Source organism: Triturus cristatus, chromosome 1_2, assembly GCF_964204655.1.
Source record: "Triturus cristatus chromosome 1_2, aTriCri1.1, whole genome shotgun sequence".
Taxonomy (NCBI): domain Eukaryota; kingdom Metazoa; phylum Chordata; class Amphibia; order Caudata; family Salamandridae; genus Triturus; species Triturus cristatus.
Genome location: NC_140580.1, coordinates 1131917123 through 1131936753, shown reverse-complemented (window position 1 = coordinate 1131936753; position 19631 = coordinate 1131917123). Strand labels below are relative to the sequence as shown.

At 45.3% G+C, this 19631-nt stretch overlaps 1 protein-coding gene across 2 annotated transcripts in view; it reads right to left on the bottom strand.

Annotated features, from left to right (window-relative positions):
• RALGPS1 (Ral GEF with PH domain and SH3 binding motif 1) overlaps positions 1-19631 on the bottom strand; it is a 1694135-nt gene that overhangs the window by 1115695 nt on the left and 558809 nt on the right. For both annotated transcript variants that reach the window (XM_085613823.1, XM_085613822.1), the window contains exon 8: positions 724-816. In XM_085613823.1, the coding sequence (XP_085469949.1) occupies positions 724-816 (93 nt within the window). The remainder of the gene's footprint in view (positions 1-723; positions 817-19631) is intronic.

Sequence of the window (19631 nt, the reverse complement as noted above, 5' to 3'; positions counted from 1 at the left end):
TACAATAAAATCCATAGTAAAAGCGATATTTGTACACTTCATTTCTCCCGCAGGTGAAAGTAGGAACCGGCAATCTGTACACAACTTGAAGGGCAATGAATGCAGCTTCGCACACCCCCATTTTAAGGTGACTCTGGCAATATTCCAGCAGGCTTGAACAAAAGGAGGGACTAGGAGGGCTTTTTAACGGGGTCCAGTGTACAGTGCCCAAATACTGAATACAAAGGAAGGTACGCAGTTCCCCAAAGGAAATGGAGCAACGTGAGAAGGAGGAAACAAAAGGAGGGGGGAGGGGATCCTCCTTAACGGAACTTGAGCTCTCACACACCCAGCAAGCTAGGTGTCATGCTTCATCATATGGACTTGCTCCTCGTCGGGTCGGCGGTGCAATACCAGACGGGCACCCATAAAGGGGCTCTTTTTATCGGAGATGTTCTGTTCCTGCCGTATGGTGCCTGTATTCAATATTCCAGCAGGCACACAACTCTGCCTGCACAGCGTGTACATACATCTGTTTGCGATAATCCTCTTCTCCAGTTTTCAAGCATTAAGGCATTATCTGCCCTGGCAGCTCGAGCAGTGACTATCACCCTGAGGCATGTGCAGTACAAAGCTAAGACCCTCCTGCACACGAACATCAGCACTTTCAAGACAGCAGACATGGATGATTTCGAAGTACTTAACAAAAAACATAATTCAATGTAAAAATAAGAATTATCTCACCGCCCAGGTTTTTGTCAGTCGAAAAATGGGAGCGCTCTGCAGTGCTGACACCACGGACATAAGGGAATGGAGGTTGCTTAGTTCTAGAAGTTTCTAAAAATAATAAAAGATAACATTATAAAAGAAAAGGCAAAAATTGTGCTGCACATAAATGTAAAACCCTTCAAGAATGGGGTCAAGAGCAAAGAAAATGTATAAAGCAAGACTTTATATTTAAGCATCATTAAATCAACATTTGCAATTTATTGAGATCAGGCAGACAGAAGCCCACATCTCCGATTGGCTGAGCTTGGAGACAAATAAACATCCTGCGTTCTATTTATTTTAGTGTTAAGCATCAAGGACGGAAATGGAATACAAAAGTTACATCAAGCTCCTTAGAAAACTTAAACTAGTGTTTATATGAGAGGTTGGCGAATCGCAACATTACAAAGCATACGCAAAGAGGTTCGAATTTTCGTCAATCTAGTCCAAACTCCAGTTTCTGAAAGCAAAGCAGGTTTTAAGATTTTGATTGGGATAGTATAAAACATATTTGAGTAGGATTTATAAACAAAATGTAAACCCAATGAAATTGAGCATGGCACTTGCAACACCGGAAGTGAGTGTGACAAGTATTACATCAAAGTGTCACCATCGCTGGTATGTCCAAGAGGCAGCGCATCCATACTTGGTATGCAATACCGCCCCTTTGCCCAGAATAAAGGAGTGGCAATGGGTGCATGGGTTGCCTGTGCCCACCTTATCTCCTTGACTCTCAGGTTGGACTAATGTGTGCAAGATAGCTCAGTGTGTTAAGCACTGGGGTCTGATTCAACAGAGATGCAACATGACCGATAATAAATTCCACCTCAAGATTCGCTGAATCATGATTGGTGGGGTTTAGACCTGGAAATGAAGACAAACAACCAATCAGGTGGACTTTACACATCTGCGAACGTAGGGTCAGGAGCCCAGGGAGGGTCGGCATCCTGTGCTGAACACCCGCAGACCTGCACAATGGGGACATTCACATACATTTTGCAGGGATTTTCCATCACTGGAAATGCAAGTAAACTATTCGAAGACAAGAGTACGATCCTTTCCATGGCGAGACAGGGATGAATTGAGAAAGAAAAAGGGTTTCTCCACAGGGAAAAATGTTTTCACTATGGTGGGAAAAAGTACAAAGTGCTAATGCACAATTCTGCACCATGTAGCCATGCACCATTCTGTTCGGTCGAAATTCCACGATTACACTCTATACATTAGACTATCTACAAGCTTTGCAGATTTTCTGACGTCACTGTATAATTCCTTGTGAAACCTAAACAAGTTTCACATCTACTTCAAAGGCAGGAGTATCCCAACTGAAGAACATTTCTGTCTTTGACAACCTGGACATTGTGCATTCGGTGCTCTGTGTAAGCTAAAGGTCACGAGTTCGACTCATTAAACAGCTAACTCATTCAATCATTCATCAATTAGTAAACTATCTTTCCTTGAGTTGGGCAACGTGAATATCTTTTATTTACAGTGCTGCAAAATGTCAAAAAACGAAGCAGCGCTACACGGTCCACACGCTATTCGCCTTCTGACAGACAGTGCGTTGATGAAGAATGAATTTGCCAGGTAAGTCACTGGTATCAATTTACCACATAAAACTGGTTTATGAAATTCCAATCTCTGAAAGTGCAAAGGGTTTTCCTGGAGCTGGCCTTGGTGGCCGTGGACACAGCTACATATGGTATATTTATAAACAGTTATCCTGTATCCGATAGGATTTCCAAACTCCTTTTCGTAGACTTAGTCATCATTACAGTGTTAGGACCGCTCCTGTTGCCTTGAGCTCTTCATCTGGTTTCTTTATGCCCTCTGGTTGGTAGTTTAACGATGGGTGGCTGGTACCTGACATTTACTTCACGGCTGTGAGTGATGATATGGTTCATGGCCTTCGCTGGTGATTGGACCTCACCCAGCAACGACGACCATGTGAACAGGAGACGTTGAGTGATGGTAGCTTGGCAACTGGATGCATGCCCCTCTTGGAACTGGCTCTGGGTGTCATGAGCATCTGTCTGTATTTGCAGGTCACATTTTCTGTTGAGCTTGGCCGGTCATTCACATATGTTGAACAGCTGATCTCTGAGGGATGACGCCTTCTGTTCCATAAGAGCTTTCAAGACTGAAGTCAAATTTGACCTGTCCAACAGGATAGAAGATTATGAACATACGGTCATTGCCGTCACTGCTACCCTCCATTTGATGCATTCATTTTTAGGTCTCGCCTGACCCAGCGCATGCGCTGGTCTGGCGAGACTTATTGACAGGGCTCCAAAAAGTGCTACCAGGCCAGCCTAGAGCTACAGTACATGTGCGCGGGCGCGCGCCGCGCTTGACCGCGATTACTTTCACTTTCGCGGCCGCACGGCCGCTTTGCATAGCCAATAGGTCTCGCTTTTGGGACCTTATAAGTATTTATTTATGCAACTGTTGCATGGCTAAAAACTTATAAGGTCCCAAAGGCGAGACCCATTGGCTATGCCAATGCTTGTTGATCATGTTACAAAGGTGGCCATATCCGAAACATGCATGCTGTATGCCAGTGACCGTCAGGGAAGGAGGAGATCTTCGAGGAATGACAGGGTTAGATTGATGATGTTGGGGGAATTTCATGTCACTCATTCTATTTCTACTCATCTTCATCATGAAGGGCACAAGCCTGATGAAGGGGGTAGCAGGGTCCCTCAGACAAGATGGCAGCCGCAGAGCTTTGGCTTTCTTCTAGGCCTGGGCATTGAACTCCGCTCCGTTCGCGGAGTTTGTGGAGTTTTCTGCACTCAGCGGAGCTTGCGTAGTGCAAGAAAAGCCTGCTTCGCGTAGTGCAGCAGAGTTTTTTCCATGCTTGCGCCCGGGAACGGTAAGTTCGCGAGCGTGAGCTGCAGCTCGGGTAGAATTTCTAACCGAGCTGCAGAAAGACCAGTGCGAACAGCAGTTCACACAACACAACGCCACTTGCGAAGCTTCGCAGAGTTTTTTTGTAACTTCGCGAAGTTCCGCGTAGCAGAACTCCGCGAACTACGCCCAGGCTTACTTTCTTCTAAGATGTTTAGCCGGGCATATGCATGAATGTTGATGGATATTTTCCTTGACCTGCTTCGTCAAAGTACTCATTTAAAATATGCTAATGAAAAGGGCCGTTGAGGTCATTGGATATTGATAGTTTACATCTGTTTGGTACCATGAATAACTATGAGGTGTAGCATGGAGATTTGCACTCAGACATCAATGTTGCTTCACGGTAAAAGGAGGGTGGGTGGAATTTTCCCTCTTCTTACACTACAGAATGGTCAGCAAACAGAGCTTCTCGTGCTTGGGTAACACTGTTAGCATGAATATATTTTTGTGTTGAAGGATCTGTTTTTGTGTCGTTGGATATGGTATTTCTGGATTAGATGGTTTCCCATCTGTTCAGGAGCCCTGCCCATCCGAAGGAACCACAACTCCAGGGTTGGGATCATCTCTTACTAAGATGTGTAGTAACACCAGAAACAAATGAGATGCCAGCGTAGGGTCACTACCACACCCAACCACTCAATACACAAAGCTGAAAAACAGACAATGAGTACCACGGATAGAACACCCTGCAGCCCTAAACCTCATGGCTTTGATTGTTGAATCAGTGGAACAACGTGATGCAAACAAACCATATGTTCTAAGTGCTGTCAATGTATAGAGATTGATGTGCTCCAGAATGTGATGCGCCCCTGCATGTCCGCGGCTGCCAATTTCTCAATCTCAACCACATCTGGTTGGGCCAGAAGACTCGCAATAGCACTGAAATGTATGGTCTGGGGGTCTCCAAGCAATGAGAAGGTGGGGCTTCACATCTGTTGATAAGTGACAATAGGTTGGCGCGGCTTCGAAGGACTTCTAAGATGACCTGTCCTGCCATTGCCCGACATCCTGATCTAGGAGAAGTCCGACATTTGCAAACAGTAATGTTGGAAGTGAGATTAATATAGACTGAGGAACCTAGGTGTGAACAGGCTAGCACTCAGACCTTAAAATACCATTTATGGTCCAACAGCTGCGGTTACTGACACCCTGAAAATAGATTCTTTATTTAAGATGATCGCTCAGTGGGTTCAGTGCTTGTAGCTGCCACTTCATGATCTGCTGGACTCAAGTTCAAATCTCTGGAAAGCCAAATCATCCTTCCGAGTTTAAGATTAGATTGAGTCTCATTACATCGGAGAGTAGTAACATTTGGGCCCCATTCACAAAGGGCCCCTACACTTGTGGCGCAGTCCCTGAAGTCATGGTGGGACCTCCACAATGAGAAACTGCAGTGTGGGGGTCCCGCCACGGGTGCATGCCCCCAGCTGTGACTATGGGGCTTCCACCACGAGTGAGGCCCCCAGCCATGACTTTGGGGCTTCCACCACGAGTGCGGGCCCTCAGCCATGACTATGGGGCGTCCTCCACAGGTGTGGGCCCCCCATCGTGACTATGGGGCTCCCTGCAAAGGTGCGGGCCCCCCGCTGTGACTATGGGGCTCCCTGCACAGGTGCGGGCCTCCAGCGATGACTATGGGGCTCCCTCCATGAGTGCGGACCCTCAGCCATGACTATGGGGCTCCCTCCACAGGTGCAGGCCCCCAGCCATGACTTTGGGGCTTCCACTACAGGTGCGGGCCCCCCGCCGTGACTATGGGGCTTCCACCACGGGTGCAGGCCCCCAGCAGTGACTATGGGGCTCCCTCCATGAGTGCGGACCCTCAGCCATGACTATGGGGCTCCCTCCACAGGTGCGGGCCCCCAGCCGTGATTATGGGGCTTCCACTACAGGTGCAGGCCCCCAGCCATGCCTATGGGGCTCCCTCCATGAGTGCGGGCCCTCAGCAGTGACTATGCGACTCCCTCCACAGGTGCGGGCCCCCAGCCGTGACTATGGGGCTTCCACCACAGGTGCGGGCTCCCCACCGTGACTATGGGGCTTCCACCATGAGTGCAGGTGCCCAGCCGTGGCTATAGGGCTCCCAGGCCCCCAGCCATGACTATGGGGTTCCCTCCACAGGTGCGGGCCCCCCACCGTGACTATGGGGCTCCCTGCAAAGGTGCGGGCCCCCCGCCGTGACTATGGGGTTTCCACCACGGGTGCGTGCCCCCAGCCGTGACTATGGGGCTCCCTGCACAGGTGCGGGCCCCCGCAGTGACTATGGGGCTCCCTCCACAGGTGCTGCCCCCCCCACCGTGACTATGGGGCTTCCACCACGGGTGCGGGTCCTCAGTCATGACTATGGGGCTCCCTCCAAAGGGGCGGGCCCCCACCGTGACTATGGGGCTCCCTCCACAGGTGCGAGCCCCCGCCGTGACTATGGGGCTCCCTTCACAGGTGCGGGCCCCCCACCGTGACTACGGGGCTTCCACCAACGGTGCGGGCCCCCGCCGTGACTATGAGGCTCCCTGCAGAGGTGCAGGCCCCCCACCGTGACTATGGGGCATCCTGCACAGGTGCGGGCCCCCGTCGTGACTATGGGGCTCCCTCCACAGGTGCGGGCCCCCTACCATGACTATGGGGCTTCCACCACAGGTGCGGGCCCCCGCCGTGACTATGGGGCTCCCTCCACAGGTGCGGGCCCCCCACCGTGACTATGGGGTTCCTGCACAGGTGCAGGCCCCCGCTGTGACTATGGGGCTCCCTCCAGAGGGCCGGCCCCCCACTGTGACTATGGGGCTTCCACCACGGGTGCGGGCTCCCGCCGTGACTATGGGGCTCCCTCCACAGGTGCGGGCCCCCCACTGTGACTATGGGGCTCCCTGCACAGGTGCGGGCCCCCCACCGTGACTATGGGGCTCCCTGCACAGGTGCGGGCCCTCAGCCATGACTATGGGGCTTCCACTACGGTTGCGGGCCCCCAGCCGTGACAATGGGGCTTCCACCACGGGTGCGGGCCCCCCACCATGACTATCGGGCTCCCTCCACGGGTGCGGGACCCCCACCATGACTATCGGGCTCCCTCCACGGGTGCGGGCCCCCCGCCATGACTATGGGGCTTCCTGCACAGGTGCGGGCCCCCCGCCGTGACTACAGGGCTCCCTCCACGGGTGCGGGCCCTCAGCCATGACTATGGGGCTCCCCCAACGGGTGCTGGCCCCCCGCCGTCACTGTAGGACTCCCTCCACCGGTGCGGGCCCCCAGCTGTGACTACGGGGCTCCCGCCACGAGTGCTGAGGCACTTTGTGAATCGGGCCCCTATTGTTTGCAGAGCTTACGAACAGTAGAAGTGTGGTGGGAAGCGCGGCATAAGACACATTATTATTTTAGGATCGTTTATTCGGAGAGTTCAGTAGCTGAAAAAGCTAATTTACAATCTATTCTGACATCAGCTTCGTAGGGTAATTTTAAATACACTCTCTTTTGTGACTTACAGAAGATTTGTACAGAATGACATCATTTGGTGGCATCATTGTTTTAGTCTATTAAAATTGTGCTAATTCACTTTTGTGAAACAATTAGCACAAGTTGGCCAGAAATACCACCTCCAGCCACTAAGGATGACAGAAGCGGTGAATACGTATCCCTTAAACACGCAAAGGAAAAACCATATCACGAAATGCTTCAGTTTTGATAAAATATGAAACAGATTACTTCAGTTCCTCCCCTTTTCACCTGTCAAACTCGTCTGAAAACACCTCACTGTGATCCCTCTAAAGTTCTTCCCAGGTGCATTCAAATATTTGGAAAATAGCAGATAATGCGTTGTTTCTTAGTACCCAGGCCAAAGTAAAGTGATCACAAATCGGATATTCTGACATAGCTTTATAAAATCAGCTCGGAAAGACCTGTGCCGCAGCTTAATTTCTAATTAGACACATCGGGGTGTGTTTATCGAATTATTAACTGGAGTTTGCGTTGGCTTGTAATCGACTGAGGATTTCAGAAACTTCCAGAGCAGATGCTGGGCAGGAGGCCGCCTCGGAATAGCACAGACGTCATTAGAGGTCACAGCTGCGACCCCTGGCTTGCCCCCTGCAACCCCTGGCACTTGCTTTGCGACCCCTGGACTCAAAGGTGGCAAAATCAGTGCCAGGAACACAGATGGCAGCTCGCCCTTATAGACGTCAATTGGGGCTCCACTTTCTTTGTTTTCTGTCATTTTGCTGATTACACTAATAGTGAGTAATATCATTATTCACTATTAGTGTAATAGAAAGGAAGTACAATTAGCTGGACTGTGTCCCTCTCTGTCAAATGAGGTGAGCAAACAATGCCATTAAATGTATGGTGTGTGTATTTTTGTGAGAGTGTGTGTTTACCTGAGGGAGAGTGTGTGTATGTGTGAATGGGTGTGTATGTGGAAGCATGTGCGTGTGAGTGAAAGTAAAAGTCAAATGGCGTTTGAAGTCACTTCTGCTACCCGTTGCATTTTGGTGAATTGACATCCACACAGAATAGGGTTTCTGTCAGGGGCGGCTCCTTCGTAATGGCGGAGGAGCGCCGCCCTACAGCCCGTGCCAGCAGACGATATATAAAATGATAATGACACCATGTGATCATCATTTTATTTAAGTTGTCTGAGCCCCACAATATAATAAGTATAGGGCGGGGCGGGCCTGACAGGGCAAAGAGGAGGAGTAATGTGCACTCATAAGTGCGCATGTGTGTTTGGCCGACCAGCCGTCCTAGGCGGGTCAAACACACATGTGCACTTATGTTTCTCCAACCCAGCTGTGTTACACAGTCGGGTTGGAGAAAAGCCACAGGCTCCAATTCACCGTCTAAGCGGCAAACAAGGCCTCTCAGACCAGTGCTGGTGATGCTCTCATGTGAGAGCAGCGTGTACATTGGGTGGGAAGCCTGAGACCTGAGGGCCCCGCCCCTTCCGGCTGATAAGAGGAGCAGCCAGGTAGGCGTCAACGGGAGCGGAGCAGCAGTTACGTTTTAACTTTTGTTTTATTTATATTTTTTTCTCCCCACCCTCCCCCACCCCTCTCCACCCACGGCCGCCCTACCACTTTAGGAAGGTTGATTCTGCCACTGGTTTCTGTTTTAAATGTCTCCATTAGGTACACGCGTATAAAAATGTAGAGCGCTTGTGCAATTAACTATATGATATATTTGGACATATTGCTTCTGTGCAGTTATTGTTATTTACACAGAGCGTCTGACCAGGACTTAGTCCACTTCTAAGCACTGCACAGCTTGGGAGATTTTGGAACTGAAACAGGGTGAATGAAATTATTTGCTCAGGATCACACAGTATGCACAGATGTTGAACTAGTCACTAAAACTCTCGCCTCTCACGAATGTCAATTTGGGTTTGTCAGAAGTAACCCCTAGTTTCATGAGCGCTTCTTTCTCTGTCCTTCTTCTTCTTCTTCTATCATTCTTATATTTTTCCGTTTACTTCTATTTCTCCTGCATTTACATATTCCCTATCCTTGGCCTTTTTGCTTTTTCTACTATTACGTATTCTCTTGCCTGATTTTCTTCCTACTCTTTTTATAACGCCTTTTACCTATTCTTTTTCCCTTCCCTCCTTTCCTCTTTCCTTCTCTCTTCTCTCTTTCCCCTCCTTTTTTGTCTATAACATTTTTTACAAAATGCTTTTTACGTTTCTTTTGTTAGCTAGTATTGATCTATTGTTTCCCTTCTTAAATTCAACATGGACAATGTTATTTGAATGATCTGTATCTCGTTGTTCTTTCTAATTTTCTCTAAATAAAGCATTTTCAAACAAAAAAAAAAAGAAGTAACCCCTGGTTTTCCCTTTAGCACTCCATTGTCCTAGTTATTCCCTTTCTTGTTCCTCTTATTTCTTCATCTTGTTAACGTTCCTCAGTTGATTCAAACGCGTCGACCTGGTTCTCTGGTGGTGCCCGGGCGCACTTTACCTTAGCCCTTTACTGCTGGCTGACATTGCACTCAACATGTGTCAGGAGCCCTGGCCAATGCCCAAGCTATAGAGAGGTGCGAGGACAGCCTCGAGGTCAGAAGCCTGAATCCCTTCAGGGAAACCTCAGACATTGATCCTTTTGAGGTCGATAACATGGCCTGCATGACTTTGGCAGCAAGGTTACATCAAAGAGGGTTACATGTTTTGATTCAATGCACACACAATATGGCGTAACACAGTTCATGTTTATCGCGGTCTGTAAGACGGATCATTTGAATGTAATTAAATTCACGATCATTGTAGTAAAAGCTGTTACTTCTAAAATTATATGTTTGATGAAATCTGTGATATTTTGAATTCGAAACTGTACGTGAGATACACAAAAAAAGCCATCAGGATGGGCAATACTAAGAGTTTTTATTTAAGTGTCCACAGACTTCAAGAGTCTAACTTATGAATACATCTAAAAAAATGTTATTTTTATTACGAATCACCACAGAAAAAAGATAGTCTGTGCACATCATGTAACACCGAGAGTGACCGGATGAAGTTGTACTGATTGGAAAACAGCGCCTTGATGACAAGATACCTTCAGTGAGCTAAACATTCGCTGCTGACCCCAGATCATGATTTTCAATCATGACAGGCCAACTCAACCTAGTCTTCCCTAAATTCAGCACCATAACATTTGAAATATAACTAGTACTACATGCCACATGATTGCGTATTTATCGCCTGTGGCTCCACTGCCAGCCAATCAGTGACCCCCCCGCCTCCAAACGAGGCAGGAGTACCACAGCTGGGGCTTCCAGTCTGAAAACCTTAAATGGTCTGTTTTCTAGATCAATTACTATTTCAAAGATGATTGTTTTTTTGATAATTTTGACTTTCTGCAACTACAATATAAAATTGTCGGACTGAATACATCTTGAACATAACCAATGAACATATTCAATTATTGGGTCCGTTGCAGAGGGTGTTGGCTATCTTAAAGCTTAGACACTTGCTCCTTGTGGTCCTTGCTAGGCAATCATAATATATAGATACTAGGGGCTTGCTATTTGCGCTGTGATATTGATGGAGCGGGTAAAATGTTTTCTTTTTATATACCCAATCCATTTCTATATGTTTATATTAAAATAACTAATGAATAATTATAATAATTAATAGTGTGATGTGAAAGTACTAAACCAACCTTATTAACAGGAAGAATACACGTGGGAATGCATTTGCATGGCTAAAATAATAAGTGAACTAAGTCTGTATGCATATTAAAACCATAAATGTTGCTTGAGTAATGTTATTGTGATTTGCGCTTAAATAAACCAGCATTAACTGCTCTGAATGTTGCATATGGCTAGATAAATGCATACACATAAGGGTATTAGCAAGGGAATAACACTGCTTTAATCATTTCTATGTATTAATTACGATTTTTTGTTTCTTTGCTTAAAGTTGACTATTCTGGCCTAACAAAAGATGGCCGCCGACTGAAACCTAACTAAAGTACATTATTTCATCATTTGAACAATGGAGGAAGGCGCTTGCACTGACTTAATTCGTGTCCTTTGTGTGACCTGTCAGACCATGCCCATGAAGACTACCCTGGGCGAGGTGCCAATGCCCCTGAACGTGAAGCAAATGTTGCAAGTGAGAATATGAACTATCGAACCCAACCTGTTTCAGCGAACTGTTACATTTAGGACCACGGATATTCGTTCCCATACATTTGCTTTGAGACTTTTCCCGCATGGGAGAATTTGAAAATGTTTCCTAATGTACTGAGATGTATTTGAATTCAGCCAATCGGATTTCTGTAAAATGAGAAAATGTATCATTGATATGTAAATTTTAGTATAAATATTAGTAGACTAGAGAGGGCAAAACAGAAGCTACTGACGGAGAATCGATGATCAGAGATCCTTATGCTGACGGAGAGGACGGTGACTCTATATGATAAAACTCTGACGAATATATTGAGGACCAGTTCTGACTTAGAGAACGACATTTAGCCAGAATAGGTAAATATGACAAAAGATAATATTGCTTTATTAAGATTTAACCTGCATTTAAATTAGATAAAAGAAAATCATTATTTGAATTACTGTGTCGGGTGATTAAATTTTCATTGAAATGTTTATTGAATAGTTTGAGAATTAAAGTGTCATTAAACTAAATAAAAACTAAATGATTCAATCGACCTCTTGATGGAGGAATTGATAGGGTGATTCAGGAGAAGTGGTTTTCCTCTATCAAAGAGAACAGTTGTGGTTCGGATCAGATGTCCCTTTGTAGGCACGGATAGTTTGAGAGAATGAATGTTGGTGTTATGGGCCCCACCAGCGTGTGATGTGTGTATGTGCGTGTGACTGAGAAATCATTCTGTCCGTGGAAGCAGGGGGTAATTGAATAGCCGGAACTGCACCAGTATTTCTGGTAGCTAGAGATGGTTTTTATTGTTTTGGTTTGATGATTTTGCCTGTATATAGCTTATCGATTATTGATTGGTATTGAGATGTGTACTAACACTATATGTTGAAGTCGTATTGAGTTTTATGTAGTCTGTACGGCTTCTGGGATGTAAGAAGTCGGTGACAGTTCCGTAGTAGGGCAGAGGTAAGCGCTGCTCTCGGGAAAGACGGGATTGTGGTTGCCCGTAGGTACACGGGGAAAAACGTGTGACAATTGAAGTTGCGCGTCGCATTGTCTGGGTTCGATTCGGTGACATCGTCGTGTGTTGCCATTAGAGACATTTTCTGTGTGAAAGAAGTGCGTATGATAGCGAAGGGTACCTGTGAAATTTTGGTCTTTAAGTTCCAGGAAACCAATTGGCATACTGATAACGCTTATCACTGAAAAGGTAGCAGGCGTTCTTTGAGCTTGAGTGAAGGACAAAGTAGAGATAAGCGCTGCTTTGTTAACGTATGTCATAATTCTGTAGTAGGACAGACTGTTCGCTGTTCTCAGAAAAGACAGGATTCTGTGTGAATGTACTACATTTTCTTGTGTGAAAGTGCGTGAATGAAATAGCATTCAGGTTAATTGCGGAACTCTGGTTTTATTTCTCAGGAGCATTGCGTTTCCAACTATGTGTCTTAATTCTGGAGAAAACAGTTAATTGATGCTTGATAGAAGGGTAAAGTAGAGGGATGTGCTACTTTATCGACGGAAGTAATGATTCTGTAGTAGAGCAGAGGTAAGCACTGCTCTCGGGAAAGGCAGAATTCTCGTGAGAAAGATCGATTACTATTCTATGGTTAGCGAAGCAGACAATGGAGATGTTTATATGTTGTAACTAACAGTATCGAAAATTGAAACAAAGTCTGCCGAGTAGTTTTGTAAAGGAGGGTTAGACTGGAGACAGGAGACAGGAGCAGGAGCTGCTGCAGCAACTGCTGACGTCATAAATACCGCGCTGGGATTGGACAGTGGGTCAGAACAGCAGAAACGCCCTGATTGGTGCGTTAGTGTGTGCCGCGAAAGGATTGGGAGAAGTACAGGGTGACGTAGACGCTCCAGGATTGGTGCGTTAGTGTGAGTCGTGCTGGGATTCGAGGATTGTGACAGTGACGTAGACGCCCAGGATTGGTGCGTAAGTGAGAGTCGCGCTGCTATTTGACTAGAGACCGTATAGTTGAAGAAAACCCTAGGGGTCCACGAAAGAGAGGAAGATGTATTATCATTCAGCCGAAAAGAAGAAGAAATCCCTGTTTAGTAAAATAAAGGGGTGGTTCGTGAAAGACAAAGAGATTGTGACGAGGGAAGGACAGTTAATTCCTCCGACAAAGACACCCGCATCCTTTATGGTTGCGAAATATGGGTACCATACTTGCATTAGGTTAGATAACTGGGCAAAATACACAAGGGAAGACGGAGTTTTAGCATTTCCGGAGCATGGTTCATTTAATTTGGCAATTTTAAGGAACCTACGTGAAAGGATGATGGGATTAGACCCCCGTCCGAGACCTACACAGTTTGAGGCATTGACTGAGTGGGATGATGAGATGCACGAGCGAGAAAAACAGAGAAATGGTAGTAGGTACAGATATATGTTTGGACGGCCAAATGCTCGCGAAACTCATAGTGATCGAATGAGAAGGTGGCGAGACGCAAGTATGACTGAAGGATTGTTTCCCGTTAGAGCTGCAGGAGAAAATGAAGGAAGGAAATGTGTAGAAAAGAGACATAATGTAGAACCTAGAAGGTACGGAGCAAATGAATCGGAGGACGATGTCCTAGATGATATGTGTTACAAAAACCCACCTCCGTACAGAAAAGAATCAGAAATATCAACCCCAGATACTCCAGTAAGGGAAACCCTACGAATTATTAAGACAGAGGTTACAACACCAGAGCTAAAGAGGAGGAACTCCCTTAGGGAAAGAGAGATGGAAAATAAAGCTGGAAGTGAAAATTCAAAAGAATAAGCAAAAACCACGTTAAAATTAACAGAGAAAATAAGAGAATTGACTAAAAATCTAGAAGCAGTTACAGTCCCTGTAACTATAGGTCCAGTTATGCCCATTTTTGAGAAGCAGAAAGAAAGTGAGCATGGTTTAACAGTTCCGTATGTAAGCAGCAGACAAGCGGAACAGCCCCTAATGAAAGCAAGGGAGAATCCTTGGAGACACACAATGAGTGAAAGTGGACTAAATGTGTCAAATAACCCGTTCTATAGCCCTGATTCGGTGGAAAGAGACAGAATAGTAGGAGGATCAATATTAGAACCACAAAGAATGACAGAACCAGGGAATGTAGAAAAATCAGTAGGTATAACCACAGATGAATTGAGTGAATGGCTGAAGAGCTTGCAAGGAAAAGAGAAAGAATCCCAAACTATTGATGTGGCAAAATTACGCATGGTGTTAGAAGAATTAATAGTAGGGACAATCCCTATGGAAAAGCTGAAAAATTACCAGGATGAGGAGCTACTGTTTTTATGCAAGAGCATCACCTGGAGAGCGAAGAATTTACATGACAGGCTAGAAGAAATAGCAAGTGAAAGGGGAATTGACATGGATAAGGTAAAAGCTTTACAGAAGCCTTACCAAGTGGATTTCACGAAAAAAAGATATTGAAAATCTGAACCCAGCAGGACGAATAGGGCAGATTAAGGATATAATGACAGTGTTAAGGAAATGGGGAGACGTGGACAATTGGAAAAGCAGGTGGTATAGAAAGCGAGATGATACCTCAGACAGAACTTTCCCAGCATTTCCTGTGAGAGAAAAGGAAAAGGTAGTGACAGAGTTTCCCATGAGAGAGATTCCAGGAGGGGGATATGTGCATGTCCCGTGGACAAGACAGGATGTTTTGTCATTTACAAATGACTTCCCTCGATTGCGGGAAAAGCCCGTCGAGTGGTACAGACAGGTGGACTGATTTGTTAAGCTGTCAAAAGTACTGTGGATTGATCTAAATAGCCTATTTGATATAATAGTGCCAGCAGACTTATGGGCAGAATGCAAGATAGTCATAGATTGGCCAACTAACGAATATCCGAGAGACCCCAAAACAGGAGCACCAGACCCCGAGGTAATGAAGAAATACGAACAGGTTATGGTATTTTTGAAAAACAAAGTGCCTCCCAAAGAAACAGATTGGGTTAAAATAGATTGAACGCATCAGGAAGTGAAAGAATCAGTTCATGCTTATTATGAAAGGCTAATGTTATCTTTCAAACAGTTTAGTGGAGATGAAAATCTGGGAGAAAAGGATCTAAGTCATTTTGTATACAGATTTGTGTATGGTTTACGCCCCGAAATTAGTGAAATGATCAAGCAGCATACGGTAGACTGGCAGAGCAAGAAAATAGATGAGATCTTGAGACATGCCAAATACTTTAGTGATGAGATTGAGGCAAAGCAGCGAAAACTAAAAGAAAAAGCAATGTGGGCTCAAGTGAAAGTCGCAGAAAGACAGGAAGCTCAGTTGGTCGAACAAGCCAATAACCCAGGAATCAAATCGAGATTTGGCCCAGGAAAGGGGAAGGGTAATATAGAAGAAGCCAAAAAGAAGTTCCCATGCCACAATTGCGGAAGGTTAGGGCATTGGAAATCCGAGTGTAAATATCCACCAAGTACTAATAGTGAAAATCCATCATTGAATCCGCAGGTGCAGTGCGAGGTGGGTGGCCAGCCGCAGCAACAGCAGAAGGCTGTTAATCCACAGAATCAGGTGCCAAAACCGCCATTACCGCAAAGCAGGAATACCCAGAAATACAATAAAGAAGTGGGATTCTACAATGAAGAACAGGTAAACAAGCCGCAACGCGCGAGCGCTGTTTCACAATATTGGCTGCGAAATGAAGAGAGTGATTCAGAGGAGAATTATTGACGGTGCCGAAGGGAGGAAGAAGAGTGCGTGCTTGGCGCAACTCTAGAAATAGATCAGACAGGACCATTTGTAGATGGGAAAATTAATGATGAAAACATTACTTTCCTAGTAGACACTGGAGCTACACGATCAACTGTCAGGTTAGCAGATGTAAAGAATCTTCCTCTCTCGGATGAAACAATCCAAGTAGTTGGTGTGTCAAACACCCAGATTAGGACCTACCTTACTGAACCGGTAAGGGTTAAAATAGGGAAATTCACAGACATGCACCGATTTGTGGTGTGCGATACCAGTCCTGTGAATTTGTAAGGGAGAGATTTGTTGTGCAAGATGAATTGCACTATATTCTGTACCCCAGATGGAATAGCATTTGAGACACCAGATAAGGATGTACTGTATAAAATGACAATAGCTAATCAAGAGAATGGAGTTACAGGAACTCATGCAGTATTTAACCCTGATGAATTACCCAAAGAATTGAAGCAGTCTGTGAAAGCTGGAGTCTGGGATTTTACTGGAGAAGATGTAGGCCTTATGAGAAATGTAGATCCAGTAAAAATTACATTAAAAGAAGGAGTAGTTTATCCAAACATTCCACAGTACAGACTGACACCTGAAATAATTGAAGGAGTGACACCTTTAATTGAGAAAATGACTCAACAAGGAGTTTTGAGGGAAATCAGGAGCAGTCCATGTAACTCAGCTATAATGGGACTGAAGAAGCCTAATGGAAAGTTCAGAATTGTGCAGGATTTGAGAAAAATTAACAAAATTGTTGTGTCATGCTGTCCCATTGTTCCAAATCCATCAGTGATTTTGTACCAGATTCCCCATGATGCAGAATGGTACACCGTAATCGATTTGTGTCATGCTTTCTTTTCCATTCCGTTGCATCATGAAAGCCAGCCGATATTTGCATTTCAGTTTGGAGAGCGTATTTTGGCATGGTGCCGAATCCCACAGGGGTACACAGAGAGCCCCTCAATATTTAATCAGTTGCTGAAGAAATTTCTGGAAAGTCTAACGATGCCTGAAAATTCAGTTTTAGTTCAGTACATCGATGACCTACTGGTGGCATCGAAAACACGTGAAGCTTGTGAAACAGATACCATAGCTTTGCTGAATCATTTGGCAGACGGAGGACTAAAAGTTTCTCCGACAAAATTGCAATTCTACAAAAAGGAAGTACAATACCTAGGACATAACATTGAAAAAGGGCTGAGAAAAGTGACAATAGACAGAATCAGAATTATCAGAGGGATGAGAGCTCCAATGACCCAGAGAGAAGTGAGAATGTTCCTAGGGATGGTGGGCTACTGTCGTCAGTGGATAAGTAACTTCTCCCTGATTGCCAAACCATTGGTAAAGTTGGCAAAAAGTGAGGTTAAAGATCCTCTTGAATTGAACAAAGAAGAATTGGCAGCATTCAGACAATTGAAGGACAAACTTTGTAAAGCCCCAGCTCTGGGTATGCCAGACTATGAGAAAGAGTTTGAATTGTACTGCAGTGAGAGAAACGGATGTGCACTCTCAGTGTTAATACAAAAACATGGAAGACTGAGGAGACCAGTTGCATATTTCTCATCAATGCTAGATCCAGTAGCGGTGGGTCTGCCAAGATGTCTGAAAGCAGTAGCTGCAACATGTCGAAGTCTAGAGCAAAGTGAGGGAATTGTGATGGGATATCCAGTAAGAGTGTTTGTACCTCATGATGTGACGATCCTTTTAACAAGGAGCCGAACACAGTTCATGTCACATAGTCGGCTGACTAAGTATGAGAAGGTCATTCTAGGTGCAACCAATGTAAGTCTGGAGAGATGTGTGAATGTGAATCCAACTACACTATTGCCAGATGCGGAGAGAGTGGAGGTAAGAGATGATGTTGATCATGATTGCTTGGATGTGCTTGATTTCTGCACAAAACCCAGACCAGACATAAAAGATTTACCATTGCCAGAAAGTGATTATGTGATGTTTGTGGATGGATCTTGTTTAAGAACGGATGAAGGATTGTTGAGTGCAGCATATGCAATATGCACAGTTGCAGCAGTCGTGGAAGCATCACACATGAAAGGAGTTAAATCCGCTCAAGTAGCAGAACTAGTGGCACTGACAAAGGCATGCAAAATTGGGAAGAATGTGAGAGTGACTGTGATAACTGACAGCCAGTACGGCTTTGGAGTTGTCCACGATTTTGGCCAACTTTGGCTACAGAGAGGTTTCCTGACCTCCAGTGGAACTCCTATAAAGAATGCAGAAGGGGTTGGAAAATTGCTTGAAGCAATACCGTTGCCTAAAGAACTGGCTGTTGTTAAATGTGCTGCTCATAGTCAAGGTAGTGATTACATCGCCACTGGGAATCGATACACAAATGACATGGCTCAGTACTGTGCCAGAAACCAGTACTCAATCAATAGGGGAAAAGAAAAGGAAATGTCTTCTTGCTCCTTAATGTTTACTAATGTTGTTGGAACATGGGAAGAGGTGAGGCAATTGCAGGATGCAGCAGGAGATGAAGAAATGAAACAGTGGGTAAAAGCAGGTTGTGCACCAAGGGAGAAAGACCATGTATGGGTCTATAGGGATGGAAGACCAGTTATGCCTGATAGCATGATGTCAACCATGGCACGGATGTATCATGGCCAAGGGCACCTAGGGAGGGATGCCATGGTAAGGGCCTTTAAGCAGACTTGGTACAATGCAAAATTCAGGTTGGTAGCAGAAAGTCTCTGTCAAAGATGCCTGATATGTCAGCAGTACAATCCTGGAAGAAAAACAGTGGTAAGCCTAGGCACAATAGGTCGAGAGGGAGGACCTTTCACCAGAATGCAAATAGATTTCATTGAAATGCCCCCTTATAACAGGTTGAGGTATGTTCTGGTGGTAGTTTGTCTATTCTCCAGGTGGGTGGAGGCGTACCCAACAAGAAGAAATGATGGACTCACAGTGGCCAAACTATTGTTAAGGGAATTCATCCCAAGATTCGGGTTCCCATTGACCATTGAATCAGACAGAGGAGGACATTTTTACAATGAGATCATGGGATTGATTTGTGAAGCATTGGGTGTACAGCAAAAACTACATTGTGCCTATCGACCAGAGGCTTCTGGTGTGGTTGAACAAATGAATGGTACGATCAAAAACAGAATAGGGAAGATGTGTTTAGCCACCGGAATGAAATGGCCTGATGTCTTGCCTCTAGTCTTGATGACAATCAGATCTACTCCAGACATAACTACAGGTTTGAGTCCACACGAAATTATCATGGGACGCGCCATGAGACACGCATTTGTTCCAGTCAACAAATTGATGACAATAACTGATGACACGATTTTGGATTACTGTAAAGGCCTGGCTGACGCAGTCCATTCTGTGTTTCACCAGGTTGGAGCGGATGCCACCACCCTTGAGAGGAAACCAGCCCATGATCTGAGCGCAGGTGACTGGGTGAGAATAAAAGTCCACAGAAGAAGGAATTGCTTGGTTCCAAGGTGGGGAAGCCCAAGGCAAGTTATTCTGATCACAACAACTGCTGTGAAGTGTGCTGGACTGAAAAATTGGATTCATGCAAGTCACACTTTGAGAGTCCCAAATCCAGCAGATAGCATTGGGAAAGAATATTTTGATGCTTCGGAATCAAGTGCTGATTCAGATGATGAGAATTCAAAGACAAAAGAAAATCCTGAAAGGG